General features: G+C 42.6%; 2 protein-coding genes across 11 annotated transcripts in view; both read right to left on the reverse strand.

The window, feature by feature from the left end:
- LOC147122692 (la-related protein 1B-like) overlaps positions 1 to 6944 on the reverse strand; it is a 125790-nt gene extending 118846 nt beyond the window's left edge. For 2 of the 4 annotated variants that reach the window (XR_015081416.1, XM_086009259.1), the window contains exons 1-2: positions 6814 to 6944; positions 5430 to 5886 (exon numbers count right to left, since the gene is read on the reverse strand). Coding sequence is in view for 1 of the 4 variants with exons in the window: in XM_086009259.1 (XP_085865385.1) it covers positions 5430 to 5799 (370 nt within the window). In the remaining 3 variants the exon portion in view is untranslated. Of the gene's footprint in view, positions 1 to 2515; positions 2625 to 5429; positions 5887 to 6813 lie in introns of those variants that run through there. The other 2 variants (XM_086009287.1, XM_086009278.1) reach the window with 2 other exon arrangements.
- Positions 6945 to 11833: 4889 nt separating this feature from the next.
- abhd18 (abhydrolase domain containing 18) overlaps positions 11834 to 18929 on the reverse strand; it is a 102181-nt gene continuing 95085 nt past the window's right edge. For all 7 annotated transcript variants that reach the window (XM_086009315.1, XM_086009349.1, XM_086009322.1 and 4 more), the window contains one exon: positions 11834 to 12791. In XM_086009315.1, coding sequence (XP_085865441.1) covers positions 12740 to 12791 — 52 coding nt within the window. In that variant the 3' untranslated portion in view covers positions 11834 to 12739. The remainder of the gene's footprint in view (positions 12792 to 18929) is intronic.

Genomic DNA, 18929 nt, shown 5'->3' on the forward strand with positions numbered 1-18929 from the left:
TATCTTTCTCACCACTGACATTAAGCTAACTGGTTTATACTTCCCTGGACTTGTTCTAGCTCCTTTTTTAAAAACCTTTTTAAGTGGCTTCCTGAATTTTATTTGGAGGGGGGGGTAGAAAAGGGGAGTGAGAGGAAGGAAGATAAAAGGTCAAAGTCCCCAAGGGATTCTCAAAATTCCTTCTAGAGCTCTAATGTAGCAACAACTTGCATTTATTTATATAGTGCTTTTAAAGGTTAAAAAGCACCAAGGCTCTTTGCCTCATCTGCTTCAGGTGCTGCTGTCACTGAGAAATAACACTGAGTAATGCATCTAAATATATTTAAAAGCACTGGTGGAAAAAATATTTAACATTTAGCACACATGTACTATCACGCCTTTCAAAGGGTGCCATATCTGAAAGGATGGCCTCAAAGCATCCAAACCATTATGTGTCTGCTGGGCAAAGATTTGTTATTGGGGACTTAGTTAAATAGTTATTTCAGCTATCAGACTGATTTCTTTATTGTTGGCTACAGTGCACACAGGGTTAATACTGGCCTCTTAAGTTGTTGCTGCAAGGTACACGAATATACATTATGGTCTGGTTTCAGACAAAGGGGAGTTTAATATGCCAATATCGACAGAATGTAGACTCTGATGATGTTCTGTCACATAGTGCCAGCCATCACAGGTATTCAAAATACTTGGCAGCCAATCTACATAATTAAGCACTAATTTGTTAATATGTATTGCTGACAGGTTTTCAAATGGTGAAACAGACTGGTCAAGTCATCTGGCACATATCAAAGAATCAAGCATATGCCGGAGACATGTGTGAAGGGGTAGGGCCCATGATTAGCAGTCATCCTTTGATTAACAGCTCCGGTCACCAAAGAAACTGGGCTAGTTTGACTCCATGACAGCATTTCACCATGCAAGAAGTGAGCAACCATTTTCATGGTTCAGATTTATAGAGTGTGCAGGAGAAGCATTTTTATTGTTTTACTACAAAATGGATAGCAAAATATGTAAATTAATGTTAATGCTCTTTTGCACTGCCCACTTTCATTTACCTGCCGTGTTTATAGCATGAGCTTTGGTCTATGTTCAATCTGCCTATGAGTGTATTCAGTCTATATGCAATCTGTCTATGAGTGTATTCAATTTTCCTATCTGGCAGCATGTCAGCCACTCTAATAAGCTGGCATACAGTAGTATGGAGTTCTCTGTTCAATCTCTGGGTCTTACCATTGTTTACCTAGATATTGCACGGGTGAAGGCACACTCCACATTCCAGGGGCACTTAAGGAAGTGGTTAGTGTCAAAATTTCTTTGGTAATGCTCCTGTGAAGCACCTTGGGACATTTTACTACATTAAGGCGTTATATAAATGCAAGTTGTTTATGACACGGACACCAAACCAGAACAGAGCAGAATATCGAGTGTAACATCCAAAATTATATCAAGGGATACTACTCCTTCAACATTCTGCACGAGGTTTTAGTGCTTCAATTAAATCAATATTTTTGGCTTTGAGTACATACAATATCAAACTCTCAAAATCCAACTCTGTGCCCTGCAGGGACACAGGAGTCACTTTGAAATGCCAGAGCAGTTCACTGATTGACAGGAATTAGAATCAATCCTTCAGATCAAGATTTCTCAGATATGAACTTGCATGGAATAAAGCTCATTAAAGCCCTACCAGGATACAACAGCAGTTATCTTTTTGCCAAGTCAACATTTCCTGATTTATCCAGTCAGCATGGAGTAAAACATTGACAATAATATCTGCAGCAAGTGTTAAACTTCTACACCAACTCTGCTGCTGGCCTAGTGGATAAAGGTACTAAGCCGCACAGAACAGAAAGGTCCTAGGTTTGATTTCCTTTCGCTGACCTCAGCCAGAACAATTGAGGCATAATTAGCTTTGATAACCATGGACTATAGAGGGGGTTAAAAAAAAACACACACCCAGGGATCCTTTCCTAATTGCTGGAAGGTGCATGCGAGTGGTTGTTGGGTGAGAAGAGGACCCAACTTAGCTCTAATACTCTCTGTAGTCAAATTGCCACCTGACATTCACTGCCTGAAATCTAAACGAACAATCTCTTGGGTGAGGTACAGAGGGTTGGCCAGCATGCATGGACCCATACCCCACTTTTTTAAAAGTTGGAAAGACAAAGTTAAACCGCACTGGAATAGTGGTGTATGTTTTCTCCCACACAAGTACTTTTGCTCCAAATATGAAACATTGTCGTGCAAGTCCTATTAGAAAAGATGCCAGAAACACAACGGACCTTTTTTTTTAAACTTTGTATGCATCTATGCTTAAGTACGAACCAAATGCACAACCGGTATACCATGTTCATGCCTCCAATTGGCCACAGGTTGAGTTCTTAATCTCAAATTTGGGAGGGGAGCATGGGTGGGGGGGGGGGGGGGGTGGAAACAAAGAGGGTGTGAAGGCATAGCAAAGGTTAGCCAATTCCCAACAGCGAGGGGAAAAAAATAAAAGCTGAGGGCAACTCACCCTGGGATGCTCTTGCACACCTCCTAGCAACTGGTTAGAGCAGCTTTGGCAGAGGCCTGGGAGCAGGTCGCCTGCCCGCCCTCTCGGCAGGGGGGTGGTGCAGGGAGACCTAAAGAGGGGGGGAAGAAAAATAAATTTTAAAAATAAGGTGGAGGAGAATTTTAATCTCCAGTCCAATCAAATCTCATCCCATTGCATAACAAGGCAAACCCTCAAGTCCCAATGAATCTTTCTCAACTCCAAGGTTAAAAAGTTACATTCTGAACACTTGTCACCAAAAAAGCCCACCCGCCCTTCCATCTTTCCACCAATTTTCTCCCTCTTTCTAAGCGCATTAATTTTCTGGGGTACAGTTCTACAGGTGCCAGACATGGTCTGGTACCTTGCCAAGCAGCCATTTTTCATGCGACAGTCAAGGCAGTGGATGTTGGCAGGGTGCTCGGCCACACAAGTCATAAGCCCGATCCCTTCCTTGCATATCCACTTCAATGGTGCCACTGGTTAGTGATCAGCAATGGGAAACCTGTGTGACTCTCCTTGTAGCCAGGGACGCCTAAATTGAGATTAGTATCAAACAGATTGGGAATTAAGTGAATAAGGAACTTCCCTGGTCTGTATGGTTCTCGATGGTTTAAACAACAGCTACTGGAGGTGTGAACAAACTTTTAACCAAAGCCACCCCACTGGACTTCAGTATAACAACACACGACCACTGAATATGAATATTTACAAGCACTTGCCTTCCAGAAACTTGCAACCTTATTAGCTTTTACTTGGGCATGTCTGTTAATACATTCATACCCAAGATGAAATGTAATGCAATTCTCAAATTATACTGATCCTAAAATAGCATTTTTGCACACACCCATTTTCAAATCTAGAAGGCCACTTATGCTAGCTAACAAAGTATTAATCTGAAACTGGAAATGGCTGATTTACATCAAAATATAGACACACGGGAATATCTTGTCATTAGGGTTCCCTGGTGGTTGGCTACAAAGTGTACTGGCTGCAACTGTAAAGTAGGACACGTACCCTCTCAGCTGTAACGGCACAAGGCCAAGCATTTGGAAGCAGATAAAGGGTAATCTTACCCAAAATAAAGTTGGAAAAACAAAGATTTCATACTAAAAAGGATTGGATTTAGCTGCAATGCCTTCTTCTATCAAATAGCCTACCAACACTTGTTGTGAAGGCTCACAGATAAACAACAGCTCTTTGGGCAATGCATCAGGGGCAACATAATAGTATGCCAGCAGAGAGTTAATGCCTTCTGGAGAGGACAGGGAAGGAGAATATTGGTGGGAAAGGGGATTATATTTAATAATTGGCCAGAAAATATGGCCACCACTGCCTCCAATAGCAAATCTAATTTGTTTTACAATGCCACCAGGGCAACATAAAGTAATGCATGGCAAGTATGTCATTACAAGAAAGCAGAAACAATGATGCAATTATAATCCAGAATTCCTCAGCAATCAAACACTGTCAACAGTACATGCAATTCAGCTACATGACAGTGAACATGTTCAGTAACTTCGCAACCACTTACTCAGTAATGTGACCAGAATTTGCTAAACAAGATATTCAAACAGTAAAAAAGTGTTGAAGGATATGAATGATCACATTCTTCAAAAGGTACTGATATTTGCTATAGACATATATCTGCCACTAACAGATGCAAGTCAGGCTTTAAAAGTTAAGCCTATGCCTCCTACCATGTAAAATAAACTATGCAGTATCAGCTTCCATAATCAGGCATGGTCAGTTCAGTATTTTATTCCAACACTGTTCACCCACCTTACTAACACTATAAAACCCCGACTTCCTCCATGAAACACTGCCTGCCTGCCTGCAGTCGTACTACACGTGCTAGACTGAAATTTGATCAGAAATGGGGGATGGGAAGCATCCAAACTGCTCTGTAATCCTCGATGTGCTTTCATCAGCAGATTCGTACACTTGCAGCCATTACCTACGAAACTAAAATATTTGGCAATGGGAAGGGGTAGAGGGAATAGAAATCCAACTCAAATTCACATATTTTTCTAAAAATTTGCAAGTCATATATTCTATTACAAAATCTAAATCTTGTACACGTTCATAGAAAGGCCACCACGTTTTCTTCCAATAGGATTATGGGTAAAGCTGCTTTGATCTTTGTTGTCTCGGTTCATGGAAATTGCTGATACCACCACAGTATTAAAAAAAAAGCTAACTTTCGAGTGCAAATCATTACAGAGCTATTCGCGGCAGCAAAGACGGGGCTGTGTCGTGGCAAAGATCATGTACATAACTCCTGTCAAACTAAAAATAAATTTGATTTAATCCCCAGGAATAGATTTGCAGTTTCCCGACCGACGTCCTTCCTCCCCAGCAACTCTCGGCAACGCTACAGTAAGCAGAGCAGTTCTTTCACTTAAAAATGACAATTATGGATAGATTTCACTCCAGACTGCCAGTGTAAACAGACTACACCTTTTATAGATTTGCTTAATCTGATGCCCATTTACGTAAATAAAATGGATGAATGACTTACCAATATGGCAACACAATATGAAAACATGGACTCATACAGATTAAAGAAACAACACTCTTTGAGGCGCACGTGGGCTATAAACTAATCCAATTAACAGCTATTTATTCCACCAAACCGAAAGGTAGACAGTCCACGCGATTTTAAAACAGCACGTCAGATCGAGAAACTGTTCAAAGCTCATTTGTAAAATGACATGCCAACTTTTTTTTAAAAATTATTTTCCCAAACTATTACTAAATCGCAACTTCGTGACATGCAAGTAGCAAACTATAAGCAATTAAAAATTAAAGGTCATCGCCACTTGACTGTCACCTTGCAGCTTTTCTTCAAAAGAACCCCTCAGCCAGATTTTAAGTACAGATCCGGTGCACAAACCTGTCTCCTGACTGCTGACATTCACGCTGTTGGCAGAGACCATGTTTTTCTTCTTGGTCCAGGGGTTGATTTTAGGAGGAGGCGCTTCGGTGAACTTTTTCTGTGATTTCTCCGGCGACTCCCTCTGGTTTTGGTCGTTTTCCTTATTCTCTTTCTCGGCGTCGGTCGCCATCTCCAGCGGGCCTCCGGCCTGCGGCTCTAACCTGGCCGATAGGCCGCTCTCCGCGTCCTCGTCTCCTCCCGAAGCAGACGGCGATGTGGAACGGTCGCGGGTCACCGGCTCTTCCTGAGAGCTGCCGCCGCCGGACGGCTGAAGAGACGTGTCGTGATCCGTGGACTGGAGCATGGGAGACTCCACCTCGGTGGCCATCGTGCGCTGAACGGCTGGGCCGGTCTCGGGTCCACCGCTTCCCCCTTTCCTCTCTTTAATAATTTGCTTTAAAATATTGACGCTTTACTGTCAAATTAAAATATAAAATGGGCAATTAAAAAAGTGTGATGTGGAGCTAATCCTTCACCTCTTAAAATCCCACGGTCACTGGGGTTAAAAGACAGTAAACAAAATTCAGCGAGCGCCCCTCCCGCACCAGGGCAAACTTAAGGCGATTTAAAAATGAAGAGGGTTGGTTGGGGGTGTTGGAGAAACATCTAATAATAAAAAGGGAATAGAAGAAGTCAGCCACGCACAGTCCGGCGTGCAAAGCAAACAGCTGTTACAAGTATGTGCTGAAGAGGGGGTGCAGAATATATATTGTAAGGTAATAAATATACGCCTTCTCTCGAACGGTCTATATAATGACCAGGCGTCCTGTTGCTCAGCTCCCCTGTTAGGAGGAAAGGGTGGTTGTTGGAGTGGCTGGCGGCGGGGGGAAGGGGGGAGATAGCAATATGAGCGTTTGATCAGCCGGTGAAGGCGCTGCCGCCGGCTCTGGCCCACCACGTGCGAGCAGCGCAGCGCTTCGCACTGACGTGGCCGCCGCTCGCTTCGCTCCAGGAGCGCTCCGCCGGCCCAAGAGCCGCCGCCGCGCTTCACACCATTGTTGCGACACACAGTTGTTACTGTGGAAACAAGCGTTGTTTATGGTTTGTTTCCCTTCCCTTGGAAATAAAATATTTTCCCAAAAACCACACGTAAAAAAAAGCGAGGGGGGAGGGAAAAAATTAAACGCGAGGATTCTATAACGGTCAGTTGGGGAACGCGGCAGGCGTGGGTCAGTTCAATGCCGCGCACCAGCCCGCTCCATACGGAAAGCAATGTCGACCTCCTCCTTCTCCCCTTACCCTCACACAGGGCCTAAAAATACACCCTCAAGTCGATTTTTTTTAAACACCCCCCCCCCCTCCTCCAAAGAGGGCAAACGTTAAAAAAAGTCAAATGTCTCACCGGAATTTTGGGGGGAAAAAACAAACGTCTGCCTCCTGCAGGGGGAATTCCAACTCGCGAGGAAGAGGAGCAAACAAGCAAATTGAAAGCAGGAGAACACGAGCCAGCGCCAGCACCAGCACAATATGGTGGACTCAAAGGACGAGTCGCTCCCCTTCGAACTGGAGCGCACTCGCACTACAACAAACGTGGTTCCACGCCAGCCTCCACTCACTCGCCGCCTTCGTTGCTCTGATCCACTGGCTCACCCCCCTCCCTCCGAGACCGCCTGGGGATCAGCCTCTCTTATTCCAAGGAGTACTCCGATTGTGGCTTCTATTTTTTTTTCCCTTTTCCCCCCTCCTCCTTTTCCACTTTACTGTGCTCGCCAGATTTCTACCCTACTGCCCGCTTCCATTTGCTTAAGCTGACACATGCTTTCCCCCCACCATGTTAATCGACAGCTTGGTCACAGCATAGCGCCTGCGTACTAGTTGCTTCGTGTGTTTTTTCTCCTTCTTTCGCGTCCCGGGGGAGGAGGGTGGGATAACGCATGCGTATCTCTTTTTTTGCGATCGACCGGCTGAGCACCGCTTTCCTTTCAAAACACGCCGCCGGAAATACGTGTTCATTCTGCAGTGTGATTGATGTAAGGTGGAGCCGCATAGGCACTCGCTTCAGTCGGTCGCGTAATTGTACACGCGGGCAAGGGAAAACCACTTTCACTCCTTACACATACCACATTTCTTATTTTAAATAAAGCAAATTGACAAGGCCCCCCCCCCCCAGCTCAGTCCCATCTTTTAAAACTGTAAATTTTAAATTCCGACTCCTTTTCTGCCAACCGACTTCATACAACTCGTTATGCTACTTCGATGGGCGTGTTCACAACCTCCCAAGTTTCATTGCAAAATTGGGATCATTAATCAAAGGAACCAAAATCTGGAGAAGTTTGTTTCCGCTAGAAGAGTTCATTTCATAAAACAATTTGAACACTTGTACCATAGGTCATTTTATGTGGCAGTAATCGTCTTTCATAGAATAGAATTTTACAACACAGTTGCAGTCAGTCGTGGCTGTACCACCTACAGGACAGACCTAGGCCTGGAATTTCCTGTATCAGGGCGCAAACCAAATATGTGGCCTAAAAGATTGCAGCATTTTGGGTGTGAGTTAGGCGCATATGTACAATACGCTCGACTCTCATCGATTTTTTGCGCTCGCCTATCGATATTTGCCTGAATGTATCTCAGTCCGCAATAATGGCCCCGTCCCCAAGTTACAGAGCCTTACTTTAAAACCTATCCTTTTGACCAAGCCTTTGGTCACCTGTCCTTGGTTCGGTGTCACTTTTAATCTTATTACGCTCATGTGAAGTGCCTTGGGGCAGTTTACTACGTGTAAATGCAAGTTGTTGTTATACATAAGTCTCCTGCAATTACAGTAGTCCAGCTCTCTTCAAATTACAACCATATTTTCAGGTGCAGTAAGGTGTTTTATTAAATTATTTTTAAGTTAAAAAAAATTAACCCTTTTCTGTTTTTGAATGCATTTTAATGGTACCACTACTAAAATTAAAAATTAAGCTTCCCAGGTTCTTAAGCATGCTGTGCGTGAATGATGGTTAAATGAGTTGAAACATTTAATTTTCATACTTAAAAGAAATACAGTGCGACTTCAGCGCTCTCCTTAGGCCCCCCGATTGTTTTCACTAATTTATGCCCATTTTTACATTTGGACACATTTTAATGAAATTGGTAGGAAATTTGAGCATAACATGGCATCGGCATTTTCAGGTCCAACTTCTGGCTTGTGCCCACAGAGGAAATTGCAGACCTATTCCCAGACCTTGACCATACCCTTTCACCCAAACATTTATCTATTTTCTTTTTTAATACCATTGTGGATTCTGGTTTCTACCATTGTTGCTGGTGGGGGGTTGTATGCCATTATAACCAAGTGCAAACAATTCTCCTAATCTCTCTCTCCATTCTTTTGATGATCTTAAATTTGAATCCCCTAGTTATCAACTTATCAACCACTGGAAATAGATTTTCCCTTTCAGAATGGCCATATAACGCAAGACAAGGATGCAAACAACGACTTGCATTGCTATAGCGCCAGTCATAGGTTATAAGGTATCTCAAAGCATTTTACATTAAGTAAAAAAGTGAACAGAGAGAGTTGGGGTGGTAGGCTGGGAGGATAGGAAGTGTAATGGAAGAGAATGGACTTAGGGGTTTAAAAAAGGAATTCTAGAGCCTAGACTGGCTATAGAAATGGCTGTTAATATTGGGGCAAATTTGGGGGGTGGTAGTGGGGATATACAGAAGGCAAGAATTAGAGGAATGGAGAGTTATGGGGGATGTGTAGCATTGGAGAATGTAACACAGATATGGAGGGGTGAGGTCATAGAGAGATTTAAAGACAAGGAGAATTTTTAATTTGAGGTAATAGGGAACCAGAATGCAACGTCAGAAGCTTAGTTCAGGGTCAAATAGGTGACCGAGGTGGTGAACAGTCTGGTTTAGCCTGAGATAGTGATGGAGGGGGATGGAGCCTGTAGCAGGGACAGAAGACGATGGCTTTGATCTTCCCAAAATTTAGCTGGAGAAAATTATGGCTTATCCAAAACAATGTCAGACAAGCAGTCTTAATAGTATAGAGGTAGTGGAGGAGTTGAGAAAGAGGTGAGAAGAGGTAGAGCTGTGCATCATCAGCATACATGTGGAAAATGCCCCATGTCTGCAGATATTACCAAGAGCAGCATGTAGATGAAGAGGAGCACGTGGCCAATGATGGATTCTTGAGGGACTCCCAAAGTGATAGCATAGGGGGTAAGGAGAGGCCAGTGGTAGAGATGCTTAAACTATTATCTGATGGGCAAGAGTGGAACCAAACAATGGAAGTACAACAGAGGAGACGCATTGGAAGATGGTGGTGCGAGCAGCAGTTCCAAAGGTTGCATAGAGGAGAAGATGGGATAATGCACCGCCGGTCCCAGGGAATGTAATTTAAACTTTGGTTAGGGCTGTTTAGGTGCCCTGGAAAGAGCAGAAACCGGATTGGATTCAAACAGGGAATTGCAAGAGAGATGGGCACGAATCTGGAAGGAGACGATGTGTTCAGAGGATAAGGAGGTTGGAGATGGTGCAGTAGTTTGAAAGGACAGAGGTTGATCATTTTTTTTTAGGATGATGATGAAAGCTATTTTGAAAGGGAATAATTTACAATGTCAGTTAGCATGGGGGCCAGGGAGAGAAGTTGGTGGTCAGCAGTTTAGGGGGAATGGGGTTGAGTGAACAGGAGGTGGGTCACATAGAAGAGATGAGCTCAGAGAGAGCATGGAGGGGGTATGGGGAGAGAGAGACTTCAGATTTGGAGTGGGATGATGGATCTGGGTGGGGGGAAGCAGCAGACATAGAAGATGATCACACAGATAGGGTGGGACAATCCCACTGAGGGATACGAAACCAGGAACTAAAATTGTTGATATCAATGTGCTGGGGCATGTGGAGCCATTGAAGGTTCAAAAGGTGACTGTCTGTGTGGAGTTTGCACATTCTCCCCGTGTTTGCGTGGGTTTCCTCCGGGTGCTCCGGTTTCCTCCCACAGTCCAAAGATGTGCGGGTTAGGTTGATTGGCTATGATAAATTGACCCTTAGTGTTAGGGGAATTAAATACGTGGGGTTACAGGGATCGGGTGGAATATGTGTTGGTGTAGGGGTTACGGGGATCAGGTGGGATATGTGTCGGTGCAGGCTCGATGGGCCGAAATAGCCTCTATCTGCATTGTGGGGTTTCTGTGATTCTGTGAAAAAGCCATGGAGTGGCAAAAGTGCAGGCAAGGGTATTTTGTACGAGTTGGAGATTGTGGAGGGTTAAGACAGGGAGGCCAACAAGGAAAGCATTAGATAAATGAAACCGGAAGGCATGGACTAAGGAGCAGAACATGAGGTCCAGCAGCATACCAAAGTTCTACATTTCCTGGTTTACAGCCTCATAATCAAAGACTCCACTATGTTATGAAATGAAAATGCAGAGGCAATTATAGTCTCAGTAAGGGTCCTGTTAATTAACTAATTAAAAACACAGCATAGTCTTCTGAATGGGAAAAAAATCCTAAGTTATAAGAGAAGACACCTGTACAGGTATTGATATCTTTCAATCACAGTGATTTTGAGGAGAGTGTGTGAATATAAACATTTATCATGGAAGAAGCATTGTAAATTCTGTTTAGGCATTGATCATTTAAAAACAGAGAGGGGTGGGGGAAAACAGTCAACCACTTTGCAGAAATATTGATGCCCTCTAAATTCCATTTCAGTGTTACCCACAACTCACTGTCCCCATTCATGTCCCTGCAACAGAACTCCATGTCCTCATATCAGGAGTGCTATGCAGAATGTCTGGTCTCAGCCTGCTTCTAACCAGCAGCTTTTACAATCTGAAACATGTTAAGCTCTTGAACATGCAATTTTAAATGTACAAATATTTCCGTAATGGCATTTAGGATTAAGAACAATTTCTGATTACACCTCCCCTTTAAGAAACAGGTCAATCTTATGTAGGACAATTTCGCTTTGAAATGAAGGAAACAAGTTTGGCAAGTTTTTGCTTTGAATATTCAGCTTTGAAGAACATGATCAGGATATATATTCTGGGGAAAAAGGATAGTAAAACAACCAATAGAGCAGGAGTTGAAGTTTTTTAGTTCTATTTATGCATCATATTTAGCATAGTAATAATGCTAATTCTGAAATCCTAGCAGCATTAATACCATAATTTTGGGGGATTTTTCTGCTACACTGTGCACAAGTAAAAGTCTTAAAAAGAGAGGTCAGCGAGGACAGAATTCCGATAGAGGTACGTATGGGGGACATTAAGGGAAGCAATGATCTCTTTCTGCTCTGGGCATTCAGAAAGTACCCTGTTGACCTTTCCTCAATGAATACCACCTATGTACTCGAATCTCTTTGAACTTGTATGGCAACAAGTTACAATATTCCTCACTCATTATCTCAAGACAAAAGAAGCAGGCCATCTTTCATGAGTTTTATTAATGAAAATTGTAAATATTTAAATTTAATTATAAAATTCACATATGGCATTGAGCTGCTTTCTCAATTTTCAGTTACAAGTTCTCCATATAAAATGTGCTAAACTCAATCCAAAAATCATGGTTTTCACAAACTGCATCCAAAAGTTAGATCAACATTATAAGATTACTGTGTGATCTCAATTCCAGTGTCGATTCAGGAAAGCAGAATTAAGCAATTGGAATTAAAATGTCAATGGTATTTTCAGTTTTTATTTCAGATATACAGCATTTGCAATTTTTTTCTTCATTAAAAAATGTCACCTTGCTACATTAGAATCATGGTTTCTAAAGTTGTAGGCACTTTGCAGCACCAGATTTCTCCCTTTTATATGGTATTCTGAAGATTTCCATGACATTTGTTCAAGCCAGTTTTATTTTGTTGTACACTAGTTTCTTATTGTACTTTGTATGTATTCTTGTAAAAATGAAATTTGTATCTGTTTTCCCTGAAGTTCATACTTAAGTCAAAAAATAAAATTAAGCACGCTCCAACATATCCAATAAAGCTTACTAGTGAAAATGTAAAAACTATCCAATCAAGTTGACTATTAATGTTACCAAGCGCATCTTGGTTGCACCACTTATGAAAATGTAAGTGTTAGTCAGTTTCAACAAATTTTGAAATGTCAGACCAATAATAATTTGTATTAGTGCATATTTTGTTACTGTAATACTAAGTGACTTCCAACCATTACAGGATGATTAAGTTCCCCTTCTTCGGTATAAAGTTGCTTGCACAATTATTTTTCTTGTAGCAGTAATTTGGACCGGCCGTAATGCTGTCAGTTGTAAATGAAAATCACATTACAAGAGGACTACAATCAGCAGGACATCCAATGCTCAATCCTAGATGGAGTACTTCTGAAGAAAGCGTTCAAATGCATCATAAATGGCTTTCCTGTAAACAAAGAAAAGTTGTTGAATTTTGAAGAAATGTGCAATAAGAAGAATGTGATTAATTAGCACAGTCAACAGTAAATTTAGTTTACCCCTATTATATACCGTTAACCAGAGAGAGAGCAAGGGAACGAATGCAACAAAAAGAGAAAGGACGTACTTAATCAGAACTTTAAACCCATCCTGAATTCTCACACTGAAGCTACAAAGCACTTCCCAACCACTAATAAATTACACAAGCCTTTAGCATCTCTTTCACATCGTACCCTCATGTAGAATAGAAACCGAAGTGATTATGCTTTCCAGCACTGCAGTTTACCAACTGCACTTGCCACCCAACCCAAATGTGTCCATCTGTGCTTTCCCCCACTTAGCGCAATCCATTCTCCCATGCATTTGCCTGCATTCCCCATCATACCCAACCGTTTTAGTGCCAACATTTCGAACTGCACTGTCAAAGCAACATAAAAAAGCAACGGTGCAGTATTGGGAGCCAGGGCTATTTCTCAAAGTAGAGAAAACCAAACGGCAACACTGCATTTTCTCACCATTGAGGAATTGAGAATTTATCCCCTTTTACATTTGGGATTCATTAACACGTGCGATCATCAAGCACCACTAAAATTAAACTATTCAAATTTAGAAATACCAATCCAGCTGTAAATGCATGCGGAATTATTACATATTTCCATTTCCTATTTGGGCACAGCCAAATAACCTATTGCATTTTTTGTGTTTCTTCCATTTTTAATTTGCTTACCCTTGCTATAATGGCCCAATTAATTTTCATGGGGAACGTTTCCTTCCTGTCAAGTTTCTGCATCTAATCATCCAAGGTTTGCTCCTAATCAGATATTATGACCAAGATTGACTGTCTAGAACCGTTCATTGGTACCCATAAACAGTACCCACGAGAAAGACTTCCCTTCCAATTATTTCAATTTTTAATGCATCTTTTACTTAATTACCTGCCTATACCTTTTGTGGTACCTTTCGCATCCTTCCCTCCCCTCCTCATAACAAAAATCAGATAATCTCCTATATCCAGCACGCACTTCAAGAAACAGCACAGCTAAACACAAGATATTGTGTTGGCATGGTAAACTACCTTATAATTTACAACTCAGATTGCTCATGATCTCTACAATTAAGTGCTGGTCTTATTGGGAACTAAATTCAAGAAAACTGACAATTAAACTGGAAGATGGTTAATAGATCAATTGTCTTGGCTCTGAAGCGAGCAGTATCCTGGAATCTGAGACTATTTGTTTTTGGGGGTGGGGGGGGGGTGTGAAGAAAGGCTTTGATCGAAACTAACACAGGGTTCCATTCACCCTTTAAAGTATTCTTCCATCTGATCGAGAGACCAAGCAAATATTGTGGTTTATGGTCGTCCCGATTAGTTTTCAGTATTGGAATTTGTTTACAGGTAGACAATATCCTGCAAGCTATATTGCACTCTAGTTGAATCAAAATACTAATTAGTATAAACAATTGACTTTTAAAAACAAATCCCCCCCCCCCCAAAGACCAGATGGAACTAGTTTTCACTTAGGACATATACAAGGGTACTGATTCATAGAAACATAGAAGATAGGAGCAGGAGTAGGCCATTCATCCCCTCGAGCCTGCTCCGCCATTTAATGAGATCATGGCTGATCATCCAAATTCAGTACCCTATCCCTGCTTTCTCCCCATATCCCTTTAGCCTTAAGAAATATATCTAACTCCTTCTTGAATATAGTCTGTCTAGTCCTGTTAGAATTTTATAAGTTTCAATGAGATCCCCTCTCATTCTTCTAAACTCTAGCGAATATAAAAACATAAGAAATAGGAGCAGGAGTAGGCCAATCGGCCCCTCGATCCTGCTCTGCCATTCAATAAGATCATGGCTGATCTGATCCTAACCGCCAATCCACTATCACATAACCATCTCCTGAATCTAACAAAATTAGACACACAAAATAGGAGCAGGATCAGGCTACACGGCCCCTGGGCCCGCTCCGCTACCCACAGGGCCATGACCGATCCGAACCTAGACTCATGTCCAAATTCCTGCCCGCTCCCCATAACCCTTAATTCCCTTTACTTCTAGGAAACTGTCTATTTCTGTTTTAAATTTATGTAATGATGTAGCTTCTACAGCTTTTTGGGGCAGCATATTCCATGGACCTACCACCCTCTGAGTGAAGTAGTTCCTCCTCATCTCAGTTTTGAAAGAGCAGCCCCTTATTCTAAGACTATGCCCCCCTAGTTCTAGTTTCACCCATCATCGGGAACATCCTCCCCGCATCCACCCGATCCAACCCCTTCACAATCTTATATGTTTCAATAAGATCACCTCTCATTCTTCTGAACTCCAATGAGTAGAGTCCCAATCTACTCAACCTCTCCTCATATGTCCATCCCCTCATCCCCGGGATTAACCAAGTGAACCTTCTTTGTACTGACTCGAGAACAAGTATGTCCTTTCTTAAGTATGGACACCAAAACTGTACGCAGTATTCCAGGTGCGGTCTCACCAATACCTTGTACAACTGAAGCAATACCTCCCTATTTTTATATTCTATCCCCCTAGCAATGAAAGCCAACATTCCATTGGCCTTCTTAAACACTTGCTGCACCTGCATACCAACCTTTTGAGTTTTGTGCACCAGGACCCCCAGATCCCTTTGTACTTCAGTACTTTCCAGTTTCTTGCCATTAAGATAATAACTTGCTCTACGATTTTTCCTGCCAAAGTGCATAACCTTACACTTTCCAGTATTGTATTCCATCTGCCAAATCTCTGCCCACTTACTTAGCCTGTCTATGTCCCCTTGCAGGTTTTTTATATCCTCCTCACTCTACTTTCCCTCCCATCTTAGTATCATCTGCAAACTTTGATATGTTACACTCGGTCCCCTCCTCCAAATCGTTAATATAGATTGTAAAGAGTTGGGGACCCAGCACTGACCCCTGCGGAACACCACTAGTTACTGATTGCCAGTCTGAGAATGAACCATTTATCCCAACTCTCTGCCTTCTGTTAGATAGCCAATCCTCTATCCATGCCAGAATATTACCCCCAATCCCATGATTTTATATCTTAAGCAATAATCTTCTGTGTGGCACCTTGTCAAATGCCTTTTGGAAGTCTAAATACACTACGTCCACTGGTTCCCCTTTATCCACCCTATATGTTACTTCCTCAAAGAACTCCAGCAAATTTGTCAAACATGACTTCCCCTTCATAAAACCATGCTGACTTTGTCCTATTAAATTATGATTATCCAAATGTCCTGTTACTGTCTCCTTAATAATGGACTCCAAAATTTTACCTACCACAGATGTTAGGCTAACCGGTCTATAGTTTCCAGCCTTCTGTCTACTGCCCTTTTTAAATAAGGGTGTTACATTAGCAGTTTTCCAGTCTGCCGGGACCTTTGCCGAGTCCAGGGAGTTTTGGAAAATTACCAATGCATCCACAATCCCTACCGCCACTTCCCTCAAGACCCTGGGATGTAAGCCATCAGGTCCAGGTGATTTATCCGCCTTGAGTCCCATTATTTTACCGAGTACCACTTCCTTAGTGATTTTGATCGTGTTTAGCTCCTCCCCCCCTTTAGCCCCTTGTTTGTCCAGTGTTGGGATATTCTTAGTGTCTTCTACTGTAAAGACTGATACAAAATAGTCATTCAGTGTTTTTGCCATCTCCATATTTCCCACCATTAATTTCCCGGTCTCATCCTCTAAGGGACAAACATTTACTTTAGCCACCCTTTTTCTTTTTATATAACTATAAAAACTCTTACTATCTGTTTTTATATTTTTTGCTCATTTACTTTCATAATCTATCTTCCCTTTCTTAATCAATCTTTTTGTTATTTTTTGCTGTCTTTTAAAGTTTTCCCAATCCTCTATCCACCCACTAGATTTGGCTACCTTATATGCCCTTGTTTTTAGTCGAATACTATCCTTAATTTCTTTACTTAGCCACGGATGGCTGTCTTTTCTTTTACACCCTTTTCTTCTCAGTGGAATATATATTTTTTGGAAGTTGTAAAATAACTCCTTAAATGTACACCACTGATCATGTATCGTCTTACCCTTTAATCTATTTTCCCAATCCACTCTACTCAATTCCGCTCTCATACCTTCATAGTCTCCTTTATTCAAGTTTAGCACGCTTGTTTGAGATCCAACCTTTTCACCCTCTAATTGAATATGGAATTCAACCATGTTATGGTCACTCATTCCAAGGGGATCCTTTACTAGGACATTTTTAATTAATCCTGTCTCGTTACACAGGACCAGATCTAAGGTTGCTTGCCCCCTGGTCGGTTCAGTTACATACTGCTCAAGAAACCCATCCCTAATACACTCAATGAACTCATCCTCAAGGCAGCCCTGCCCAATTTGATTTGTCCAATTAATATGATAGTTAAAATCCCCCATAAATTATAGATGTTCCCTTATTACAAGCCTCAACTATTTCCTGATTGATACTCCGTCCAACAGAGTTGCCACTGTTCGGAGGCCAATAGACTACGCCCACTAGTGTTTTTTCCCCTTATTATTCCTTACCTCCACCCAAACTGTTTCATTATCCTGATCTTTTGACCCAATATCATTTCTCTGTATTAGAGTGATTCCTTCCTTTATTAACATAGCCACCCCACCTCCCCTTCCTTCCTGCCTGTCCTTCCTGATCGTTAAATAACCTGGTATGTTTAATTCCCAGGCATTGTCACCCTGCAGCCATGTTTCTGTAATGGCCACAAGATCATACCCATATGTAGTTATTTGTGCCATTAATTCGTCTATTTTGTTACGAATGCTACGTGCATTCAGATAGAGAACTTTCAAAGATGTTTTGTGACACTTAGTTCCTGCTTTTGCCCTTTTTATTACTTTACCTTTTACTCCATACCTTCTGCCCCTTCCTGACACGCTCTGGTTTTCAATTTCCCCACTGCTACCTAAGTCTATGACCTTCTCTGTTGTCATTTTTATTATTTGCTCTCTAGGAACCTCCCCCCCCCCCCCCACTAGTTAGTTTAAAGCCCTCTCTACAGCCCTAGTTATATGATCCGCCAGGACTCTCGTCCCAGCACTGGCCAAGTGAAGCCCGTCCCAACGGAACAGCTCCCTCCTGCCCCAGTACTGGTGCCAGTGTCCCAGGAAGCAAAACCCATTTCTCCCACACCAGTCTTTGAGCCACGCATTTAACTCTCTAATTTTATTTGTCCTAACCAAATTCGCTCGTGGCTCAGGTAATAATCCAGAGATTATTACCCTTGCGGTTCTGCTTTTTAATTTGGCCCCTAGCTGCTCAAACTCCCTCAGCAGAACCTCCTTCCTTGTCCTATCTATGTCGTTGGTACCAACATGGACCACGACAACTGGATCCTCCCCCTCCCACTCCAAGTTTCTCTCCAGTCCAGAGGAGATGTCCTTAACCCTGGCACCGGGCAGGCAACACAGCCTTCGGGACTCTCGCTCTCGGCTGCAAAGAACTCTATCTATCCCCCTAACGATACTATCCCCTACCACTACAACATTTCTTTTAACTCCCCCCACTTGAATGGCCCCCTGCTCCACGGTGCTGTGGCCAGGTTGCTCATCCTCCCCGCAGTCCCTGTTCCCAACCCCACAGGGAGTAAGAGCCTTGAACCTGTTGGACAAGTGCAAGGGCTGCGGCTCCTCCAACACTACCTCCTGGATCCCCGTACCTGCCTCACTTCTAGTCACACCATCCTGACCCTGGCCACGGACTACATGGAGCCTAATCGACCCAATCTCTCCTCATGCGTCATTCCTGCCATCCCAGGTATCAGTCTGGTGAATCTTCACTGCACTCCCTCCATGGCAAGAACATCCTTCCTCAGATAAGGCGCCCCAAACTTCACACAATACTCAATGTGTGGTCTCACCAAGGCCCTCTAGGCTTGAATGAGCTACCAGAGGGCAATGGGCTGAATTTTAAGGACTCCCGCTCAATGGAAATGGGGCGGTAATGACCCAAAAATCGTGGGGAAAGACTTGCTATCTGTTCCAGTCATCGCTGTGGCCCCAGCAAACCTCCTCTGGGCCTACCACTGGGCGATCAGAGCATCACTCGAGTCAGGTGGTAGGTCCATTTAAAGTGCAAATCTTT

Source organism: Somniosus microcephalus, chromosome 2, assembly GCF_052327205.1.
Source record: "Somniosus microcephalus isolate GS21.2 chromosome 2, FLI_Smic_1.0, whole genome shotgun sequence".
NCBI lineage: Eukaryota > Metazoa > Chordata > Chondrichthyes > Squaliformes > Somniosidae > Somniosus > Somniosus microcephalus.